This window comes from Arachis hypogaea, chromosome 1, assembly GCF_003086295.3.
Source record: "Arachis hypogaea cultivar Tifrunner chromosome 1, arahy.Tifrunner.gnm2.J5K5, whole genome shotgun sequence".
NCBI classification, from domain to species: Eukaryota; Viridiplantae; Streptophyta; class Magnoliopsida; order Fabales; family Fabaceae; genus Arachis; species Arachis hypogaea.
Window position 1 is genome coordinate 102,697,739 of NC_092036.1, and position 11,232 is coordinate 102,708,970.

Below are 11,232 nucleotides of genomic sequence, written 5' to 3' on the forward strand. Positions count from 1 at the left end.
AAATGACTTTGTTATTAATTATTTTACATTGCCAATACGAAGAAAGAAAGAGGATAAGTTATTGTTTGGAACGGTGTAGAATTGAAGGAAGTAATTGGTATCCAGAGGAAGAGAAAGAAGAGGACAGAGGGTAAGTTATTGTTTTGCAGCATGAAGCAGCAGCTACCTGGCGTTGATGCTAAATTGCAGAAGATTGCAGATTCTACGAAGTTAGTTATTGTCATCAGATGATTGATGGTTATCTGATATGCAATTTAACAGTCATACGAGGTGAATTCAAGGGGCATTGAAATATTCTGTAAGAGTTGGCTTCCTGAGGCATCCAAGCCAAAAGCAACAGTGTTTTTCTGTGATGGATATGGAGACATCTGCACTTTTTTCTTTGAAGGCATGTTCCTGGTATTAGTAACATGTATCTGCAATTAACTAGAGCAGTAATGTTGTGAATTAGCAACTCAAACGTGTCATGGGATTATTTTCAGGCATAGCTAGGAAGATAGCATTAGCTGGATACGGGGTCTTTGCCATGGATTATCCTGGATTTGGCCTTTCACAAGGCCTCCATGGCTATATCCCTAGTTTTGATGGTCTTGTTGATGATGTCATTGAACATTACTCAAAAATCAAAGGTAATTAAATTCTCACCATCTGCTCTGTCTCGAATTTCAGTCTGTGTTAATTTTGCTGTCATAATAAATCTGTTGAGATGGCATTAGTTTCTTCTCAGAAAGTAGATCAAATATGATATCATTGTCTCCTGGTTGGTGGTTTTTGTACTTTAGATAGAGTAAAGTGATTAGAATGGCATAATGCTTACTTCTGTTCTATTATTATAAATTAGTCTGTATGAAGTAATGCTTAATAGTAGAAAGTTCAAAGATGATATCAAAAGGAATGAGTGTCAACTAATGGTTCATTTCATGCAGCTGTCTTAGGCAATTGCATAACTAGAATTAAAGCATCAAACGTATGATGTGCATTAGGAAACTATGATGTGCAGCAACCCTAAGGGTAACATTAACATTGCAGAGTTGAGAAAGGCCGCAGAAACTCACAAGGACAACTTATCAGCACTTATGATAAAATTTGCTTCCTATATATTGATACTTGTATATTCCAGTTATATAAGCAAATTGACATTATTGTCAAACTTTGAGCCTTTTTTATACTAAGTTTGGTTATGATTTGATTGTAGGTAACGTATCCCTCAACCTATGAATGTACCTCCGGGCTTAGATTATTCCTGCAAGGCTGCGACCACTTTGAGCCTTTTCTTACTTTTCATGAGATATACTTTTCTTTGAGTCTTTTCTATTATTCTTACTTTTCTTACTTTTCATGAGATATACTTCAGTTCTATGAATGTACCTACGGGCTAGATTATACTTCAGTTCTATTTTCTTTTAAAGGAAAATGGATGATTGTAGGCTCAATGTCAACAATGATGAATTCTGTCTTAAATATTACAACCAGAGTGCATATAAGCTGTTATCCAAAGACTTTGCGAATCCTTGTAGCATAGACCAATATGCTATGATATGTGCACGACAGTGATGCAATATTAGAATATTTCTAAAAAAGTCTTGCCTCTTCCTCCTCCCTCAAGTGAATAATAATTGTGTTACTTTATTTTATGATTGATGTTGTATTCTGTAGTTTTATATGATTATTTGTATGAAGTATATTGTATTATATAACTTAAGATAGATCAATTATTTGTATGATTATTTTTTTATCTCTCTCATTGTGTATCACTTTTACATTATCCTATTAAAAACTTACTTATAATTCTGGATAAAACTAAAAATCATCAGTTTTATTTACCTTATTTTTTTAAATTTTTTTTATGATGAACTCATCTTTTTTAAAGTAAAAAAATAAACTGTATAATATATATTTTACAACTATAAGTACAAAATTATTTGAAATTTAGATAATAATGATCTATTCACTAATTACACTATGTCCCGTAAATGGTTAAAGACCGAAGTAAAATTTTACTCTTAAAATTTTAAATTTATCTTCTTCATTTTTAAATAAAATTTTAAATTTTAATATTTTTAAAACTAATATATTTACATTTTTGCAATCGAGAAAAAATCTTTCTTGATAGGCACCGAATCAAAGAGAGAAGAAAAAATTATTGAAAACAAAAAAAGAGAGATGAGCTCGTGTTTAGCTCTTATCACGCAGTAAAATGGCTCTTGCTATACATATTTGGATTAGAAAAAGTTAAAAGAAAAGAAGCAAAAGAAAGAATATAAAAAATGCTTCCATGTTACTTCCACGTTGGATCCTCCTCCCTCCATATAAAAATGGGATATTATAAAGGAAAAATAATTAAATGATAGACAGAAGAGTGCGATTCACGGGAGCATTATCAACCTTTATAAGAAACAAAAGTGTGATTCAAACTAACACTATAAAATAAAATCAATATTTTTTATAGTTTGCTCTTAAACAGAATCCTTGTGCGGTGTCCCTCAATAGAACCAGCACCTTCTGTCCTATGCGGTGCCCCTGCTTGGTTGGAAGACTTGACTGCACTACTATGAACATTGTACCTTTTGTATACCTTATCCCGGTTCTCTGACCATCAAGTCTCTGCTTGACGCAGTCCGAATCTTTCCTTGCTGAAAGTCAATTTAATTCACCACCACATCGATTACATATAGAATATGATGAATTAAAACAGCACTGATAATAATCAGGGAGATGCAAACACCACTCAATACTAGAAACTGATAAGCACTCCATGTCTAGGATCTGTATTATATTTATTTTAGTGTTCTAAGAGTAACAATAGTACTCACCTAAAAAATATTTTTTAGAAATTCCATACAAAAAAAAGTTAGGAAAGAGACGTTGAAAATGTGAGTGTAGATGGTTTCAGAAGGAATGCCGGTTTCCTTTTTTAATGGTAAAAAGTAAAAACCAACTCCAAATGACATGAACATGAAAGATGAATGTTAGTAAGGGCAACTGGGAGAATTAAAAATGTTGGTAAGAGTAGTTTTCTTGACCAAATACTTCATATAGGACCAAAGATATTAGCCTAGTTTAAGATAAATCCAACAAGACACACCAAAGGATATAGCATTAAAAGCAATTGCCCTAAAGATCATGGTTCAATCCATTCTGCGTTATTGCTGTTAGTAGACAGTCCTGCATTCCTTGATCTTAAAGCCATCTGAAAACTTAGAATCTGAAAACTCAGAATCCAATTTCACAACACAAACTCATCTTAGATTCATAAAAATTAACCAGAAAGAAAGATGAAAGTGAAAAGACAGTGACTTATACATATTTGGAATGTAGTGATATCCTGTTGTTGCAAGGCTATTGCTAATTTCAGATCAGAACTGTCACACAATTACAGGTAAGATCAAAATTAACCATATCATATTGAATAATTTTAATTGAAATTACAACAGGATTTAAAAAGGAAAGGGGGAAGGGAGAAAATGTTTACAATGAATTCTATGGGAGTCAATTTTTGGAACCTAATGTATGGTCTAATGCTCAAGTTAAATCTCGCATTTCACATGGCCTTTGTAAATAAATCTACATGAAATATTCCTAACTAGCATCTTAAACCAGAAATAAAGGATTCCACAACCTTAAACCAAAATACTATACCATATTACACCACTTCATTGCTACTGTACGAAGCATTCTCATCATATACCTACAATATAAGCAATATAATATCAATAGTACTAGCTAATAGGCAGCAATTAAGACTTTGTCTTAATTCATTGGTAAAAATACTTACTAGTGAGTCATCTTCAATGTTCATGTGATCATCCAAGTCATTATCAAATGACATTCATATCATATCATATGGTTATGGACTTGCAATAAAGGCAAGAAAAAAGGAATAGCAAAGTGCAAAAAGCCAAGAAGGGGGTTAAAATGGACATGAGGCCATAATTATACAAAGAAAATTTATTATTTTGTATGGAATCACATTCACACATCTGCACAAGAATTTAATTATAACTTTACTGGAAACAAATTTATATAGACATGAAATCATTATTGTTATAAAGGTAAAATTCTTTGATTCAGTCATCTACTTTGCTAGTTGAGGTTTTGACGTTGAAAAGGGAATGGTTCAACAAGGATTTGATCCCCTTATGCTCAAAGTTCAGATTTGATTGGCCTTTACCTCAATTTTGTTTCATTTTCATGGCAATAACATTCCTCCTAACTACTGAGTAGCACAGCAATATCATCACTATTATCACCCAAAAAAGAAAAAAACATACGAAATGATGAATTGAAAAGGCATAATGATTAACTAACCTCCAAGCGTTGAGGCAGCGTCTTGCGCGGCGGCGGTGGAAGCAGGTTGCGGCGTCGTCTGAAGCGTGATGTGGCGGCGAGGATTGGCGAACAAGAGATACAGTAGAGGAAGAGGATGAGAGAATGGCGCTGAATGAAATTGAATGAAAAACCCTAGCAGAAATGCTTCTCTTCTCTTCTCTTCTCTTATCTTCTGTAATCTTCTGCAATTTAGCATCAACGCCAGGTAGCTGCTGCTTCATGCTGCAAAACAATAACTTATCCTCTGTCCTCTTCTTTCTCTTCCTCTGGATACCAATTACTTCCTTCAATTCTACACCGTTCCAAACAATAACTTATCCTCTGTCTTTCTTCGTATTGGCAATGTAAAATAATTAATAACAAAGTCATTTGTCCCTGCACTTCTGAAAAATATAGCGTTCTTCATATGATCTTCTGTTTACCAAGAATCCTCTCCAACCTATTTTTGTATTCTTTTAAATGTTCCAACTGTTTTCGAATTGAAATTACATTCTGCAATGAATAGAGAGACTAATGCAAATTCAAAAAAATTAACCAATCTATGTATACTTAATACTTCTATCCATCTATATCTATACATAAAGAGGATTTAGGTAAGTAATTTTGTACAAAAATATTTTTAACCAAATTGACAAATTAAAGCTAGGCATGAAACATATATTTGAGGAAAAAAAAAAATTATAACCATTTCATGCATGTGATAAATAAGATGTAGATAAAGAAAGAGAATAGTGTTATAGATACACTGAGGAGTTGGTGTAAGTGTGTCATAACCAAAACCATCAGAGACAAAGTTGACTCCTGTGATGAGTTCTTGATTTGTGAGATTTGGATCCAAATATGGTGGTAAAAACTCTTTAAGCCCTAAATAAGAAGCTGTGCATAATAATAATGTCATATCACTATAGCAAGCTAGCTAGCTAGTAAGAAATCAAATTTAATATGCACATACAGAGTCAATCAAATTAAGGTTGTTACCAATAAATAAGAAGAAACAACACATATGAACCAGAAAAATAGAATCACTGATAAACAATTGAAACAAAGTTTCCTTTAACATATATCAAACACAAATTGAAATTAAACTTCATTCAAATTTACCAAAAACTTACCATAGAAAAAGCAATAAAACAAAATAAACTAAATAGAATCTGAGTTTGGAAAGAAGTAAGAAAATATATATATACAAGAGATAGGGTGAAAATGTTACCTGATAGAAAGCTGGGGAAGCGGGTTGTGCGGCGGCGGGGAAGCGGGTTGCGCGACGGCGGGGAAGTGGGTTGCGCGGCGCAGTAGAAGCGGAAGCAAGTTGCGAGGCAGCTGCAGAAGCGGGTTACATGGCGAAGATGAGCGGATGAGAGAGACGGCAGAGGAAGAGGAAGAGACCATGTCAATCACTATTGAAAGAGGGCAAAACCCTATCAGAGCAAATGGTTTACAACGTTGAATTTGCGATCAAAATTAAAAAGGGAAGAGTGTAAAACTTAATAAATACAGAGGTCAATTTCTAATTTTTAGTTTTTTCAAAAAAAAAACGGGGTTCAATTTATAATTATTTTGAAGTGGATTAATGATACTCTCACATAAAATATGGAGCAAGAAATCCGTTGCCCTCTATTTTATATATCTTTTATTTATTTCATAACATAACGTACTTTATTTGCATTTTCTACATGGTGGGTATTGCTGGCTTCAACTGTTCACCATGGAAAGTCATTCTCCTTATCTTGATGAACAGAGGCAGCAGCCACTAAGAATCTACTTCATCCCATTCCTCGCAGCCGGTCACATTCTCCCTCTCAGCGACATAGCAAGAGTCTTCGCCGCACGTGGCCACCACGTGACCATCATCACTACCCCCTCCAACGCCCAAATCATTCGCACCTCCACCCCCCACCATCCCAACTTCCTCCTCCATACTGTCCCCTTCCCCTCCCAAGAACTAGGACTCCCCGACGGCATCGAGAACCTCTCAGACACCTTCGACGACGACACCTTCATGAAGGTGTTCAACGGTATGGACACTCTCCGTGAGCCCATTGAACACTTTCTGGGCCGCCACCCACCCGATTGTATCGTCGCTGACTTCATGTTCCCGTGGGTGGAGGACTTGGCCAACAAGCTCCGCGTCCCAAGGTTGGTCTTCAATGGCTTCTCCCTCTTCGCCATCTGCGCCGTCGAGTCCTTCAGGGCACACCCCGTCCCACCCGATGCTTCCCCTCCGTTTCTCATCCATGACTTCCCTCACACTGTCACCATGAACGCAACCCCACCAACGCTTTTAAGGGAGGTCCTAGAGTCGACGCTTGAGGCAGAGCTCAGAAGCCACGGCATCATCCTCAACAATTTCGTGGAGCTCGACGGAGAAGAGTACGTCCAGTACTACGAGAGAACAACGGGGCACAAGGTCTGGCATCTTGGCCCTGCGTGTCTTCTTCACGGAACCGCTGAAGAAAAAGCGGAGAGAGGACAGAAGAGCGTGTTGAGCGTTCAGAAGTGCATGAGCTGGCTCGACTCTAAGAATCCAAACTCTGTGGTCTACATATGCTTTGGGAGTCTATGCTGCTTCCCGGATTGCCAGCTGTACGAGATAGCATGCGCGGTGGAAGCATCGGGTTGTGAATTCATATGGGTGGTACGGGAGAAGGAGGGGAAAGAGGAGGAGGAAGAAATGAAAGAAAAGTGGCTGCCAAAGGGGTTTGAGGAGAGGAATTCAAAGAAGGGAATTATCATAAGAGGGTGGGCCCCACAGGTTTTGATATTGAGGCACTCCGCCGTGGGTGGGTTTTTGTCTCACTGCGGGTGGAACTCTACTGTGGAAGCCATCAGTGCTGGGGTTCCGATGATAACGTGGCCAATGCACTCGGAACAGTTCTATAATGAAAAACTGATAACTGAGGTGCGCGGGGTTGGAGTGGAGGTTGGTGTAGACGAATGGAGGTCAACTGGCTATGGCCAAAGAGAGAAGGTTGTGGGAAGAGGTCGCATAGAGGTGGCTATAAGGAGGTTGATGGATGGTGGCAATGAATCCCAAGAAATCAGAGTGCGCGCTCAAGAGCTTGGGAAGAAGGCTAGAGTTGCTGTTCAAGAAGGTGGCTCATCCTTTAACAATTTCACAGCCTTGATTGATGAGCTTAAACGTTTGAGAGATTGCAAGCATGAGGATTGATCATCAAAGCAGATAAAGGGAATGATAGGTACACTAAAATTAACCATCAAAATCAATCACTTATATAAAATATATTTTAAAATATAAAAAAAATTAAATCATACATATATTTATATATAAATAAATTAATAACCAAGTATAATAATTAATTTTGATGTATTAATAGCATTTTTTAAAAGAAATTAATCCACAAATCTATCACTATCTATTTATTAATATGAACTTTCATATTTTAATATTTAGTTTTATATCCATACCTCTCGTTTAGTTGCTTATTTTTAATGTAAAATATATTGTATTGATTAATCATACGTCAATTTTATAGTATATATTAGTTTATGTCTAATTTTTATCTAAATTATCTTAATATGTATGTTCCCGCCTCATATGAGATTCTGAGATATAGCTCGTTCCAGAGGGCAACTCTTTATTTGGCCTCTTGCTATGAGTTGAGCTATGATCTCTGTCCGTTCGACGTTAGAATCGAAACTAGAAACCTGCAAAAAAGATTTTGATGCTCAAATCAATATTAAATCTTAAAAAGCCAAACTTATCAAGTGGAGATCTCTCTCGGTATTTGATGATCCGGTTACTTATGTTTATTCTCCATTTATTATTGTGATGTAACCGATCATAGTGTTTGTGTATCAAGAATTGTGGTTCCTTCCACTGAGGTCCGAGATTTTCTTTACAAATCAAAAACCTATTCCGAAGTGTAACATTGTGGTACGAGATAATAGAGATGGACCAGAGCCCTCAAGCTTGACTTGATATAGATGCCGTGAAAGCAAGTTAAGCTTTCCTTAGGAACATTAATGTTATACTTCGGTTTGTGTCCTGCTAGCTCCCAAAGCTTAAGTTGCGGACGTGGCATCTTTTTCGAATTTGGGTTAAGAAAAAGTTTTAATGCTTTTAGAAGATGTGTTTCGAAAACCGCAATTCGTGTAATAATTACCGTCAATTGGTTTTTTCAAGAATGCATCTTGCACGTTGATTTTTGAGTTGTAACTGAAACGTTTGTTTGATCAAATGGTGTTGATCGCTTCTCCATTTTCCATCGTGCAGTAGTGGAACTATTTGGTTTGGTTATTACCTTTTTCCTTTTATTTTTAGGAAAAAACACCACCTCCCTGTTGCTTCTAATTTATCCAAGAAAATGACATCCAAAGGTTTGTAACTTCTTCCTTCTCTTTTCACTTCGTATTCATTTTACTTAGCTTCAAATGGAAAAAGACAAAGTGGTTGAGGTAAAAGATGACCGGTACCATCAAGTTCATGCAGACGTTAAGTGTCGTGCGTCCTTGTTTCAGAATATGGAGTCGTTAGCTGTGCTGAGTAGGCCTAGTTGGATAAGGGAGAGAATCATATCGGGGTTGAATTTCTTCCCTGTAATGGTTAAGAGAGAGTTTGCAAAAAAAAAAGAAGGGATTGAGCATATTTTTATTTTTAAAGTTGTGTATTGACGAAGCTTCATGTGAAGTTTCCTTTTACTGATTTCGAGTGCCAAGTGTTAACTCAGTTGAACTATACTCCGTCGTAGTTACATCCTAATTCTTAGGCTTTTCTTTGAGCCTTTGAATGTCTTATCAAATTTCTTGAAGTTAATCTGTCACTTAACTTGTTTTTCTCCTTATTCCAATTGAAAGGGGTGCGAAATGGTTTGTGGGTAAACTTTAGTAGTTACCCAGGTAGCTCCTTATTTGTTTTGTACAAGTCCTCCTTTAAAAATTTTAAAGAGATGTTTATGAAAGTTCATTCCAAAGAGACTGAATATCCTTTTTACTTGGACGAAGAACTATCGGAAAAATTTTCACTGTACTGGTGTCCGGAGCCCATGCAGATTTTGGATGCTGTGGTTAGGACTCACGATGAGGAGTTGGTGTTAGATTACCTCATTGATTGTTTTTCATCTGGAAAGTTGCTTTCGATTCCTGAGATGTTAAACAATAAGTTTGATAAGGAATCCTTGGCAAGATACATAGGTAGTGTTTTTTGACATTTGTGTAGACTTTTCGTTCTAAGTGTTGTTTGCTGGGACATCCTTTATTCCTTGCAGGTGGTAAAGTTCCAAGCTTGTCTTCAGCTCATATGAGGTCTTTTTTGGAAAAGAAAAAATTGATAAAGATGGCTCCTAGAAGACTATTATCCTTGAGGCGGCTCAGTCTAGTGCTTGCCCTGGAAGTGTTAAAAGAAAAAGGTTGGGTCGGAGAAGTTTTTGGAGGTGCTATCTGCCGCGAATGTCGATCTCAGCTCTGGTGTTCAATATGAAAGACCGAAACAAATGCAATTATATGGGTTTGCTCATAGTTTCGACCTGAGATATATTTGGAGTAACCGATTTTCACTTCCGGAATTAGCTGAAAAAGTAGCTCAGTATCTAGATGATGTGAATTTACTGAAGGGTGTAGGAAAGGAGACCGTTGGGCAATTTTTGTAGGTAAAATAATTTGTATATTATTTTCGTTGATTTTTGTGTGGTTGTTGCCTTACTATTAGCGATGTTGTGTAGGTGATTGCCGCAAGGATACTATGTATAGGTCGTACCACGGAGCTGTTGGGGGTGGAAGAAAGAAAAGAAACTAAAAAAATTTTAGGATTGGATAAGTCTCTAACGGAGAAGGATACAGTGATCACATAAATTACAAAAAAGGTGAAGGACCAGGAGGAAAAAGTGGAGACTTTACGAAATCAAATTCGGGTCTTGCAAGGGCAAATTAAAAAGACAGATGTTGATAAAGGAAAAATGTGTGTTCATGAGTTTGAAACGAAGGTCATGGAAATTGGTACGAACAGGATAAAAAGTCGGTTACGAGTTATAGCTCGGTAACGCATATTCCTGTAGATCGGTAACGTATATTCATAATCACAGCTAACCGTTCTAATTAAGTCGGCATTTACTTCACCCTCATAACGTCGGATATACGAATTAATGATCAGACGTTATCTGAAGAACGGTCATTTGCGGCCGACCATATAAGAGGCGGAAAACAGAAACTTAAAAGGTAAGTCGTTTCAATCCGAGAATAAGGAGATACTTAAAAGACTCCCTTACTGACTTGAGCATCGGAGTGCCTTTGCAGGTACCCACCTCCTCGGTTCCAACCACCGTGTTTTGTGCTCGACTACAAGAAGTTCATCCGACCTATTCCGGAGGACAAGGTTAAGCCCGGCATTAACAGGTCAGAACATTTGGCGCTAGAAGGAAGGCCGTCTAGTCTCCATATGGCTGATGTTCCTCCTCCTACCCCATCCGAACTTCTGAGGATGGTGACTGAGCTTCAACAAGCAAACCAGCGAATGGCCGAGGAAAACCAGCGTATGCAGAATCAAATCGCACAATTGGAACAAGCTCGTTTGGAGCATAATAATGATAACCGCGAACACGGGAATGACGAACGACGATCATTACCCACCCACGTTTCTGACACACCACAACATGGAGATGACGAAGAGCAACATAATGAAGACCCCGAGGATAAGGGGGAAAAGCCCGACAACTCTGTTGGACCATTCACAGCCGAGATAATGAATTTTCAGTTACCGAGACAGTTCACCCTGCCGACCACACTAACCCCATACGACGGAATGGGAGACCCTAAACAGCATGTCAAAAAATTCCGATCAATCATGATCGTCAACGGTGCTTCTGATCCTATTTTATGCAGATGTTTTCCTTCCTTTTTAGATGGTCCTGCACTTGACTGGTTCTGTTCTTTGCCTGCAGATTCCATCTC

General features: G+C 37.3%; 1 protein-coding gene across 1 annotated transcript; it reads left to right on the forward strand.

Moving 5' to 3' along the window:
- The first annotated feature begins 5,707 nt into the window (after nt 1–5,707).
- LOC112705183 (probable UDP-glucosyl transferase 73B6) lies at nt 5,708–7,844 on the forward strand. Its single transcript, XM_025756035.3, has one exon. The coding sequence runs from the start codon at nt 6,035–6,037 to the stop codon at nt 7,496–7,498; it is 1,464 nt and encodes a 487-aa protein (XP_025611820.1). The 5' UTR covers nt 5,708–6,034; the 3' UTR covers nt 7,499–7,844.
- The last annotated feature ends 3,388 nt before the right edge of the window (nt 7,845–11,232 follow it).

Coding starts and splice junctions, on each gene's coding strand:
- LOC112705183 (XM_025756035.3), top strand. CDS start 6,035: ATGGAAAGTCATTCTCCTTATCTTGATGAACAGAGGCAGCAGCCACTA.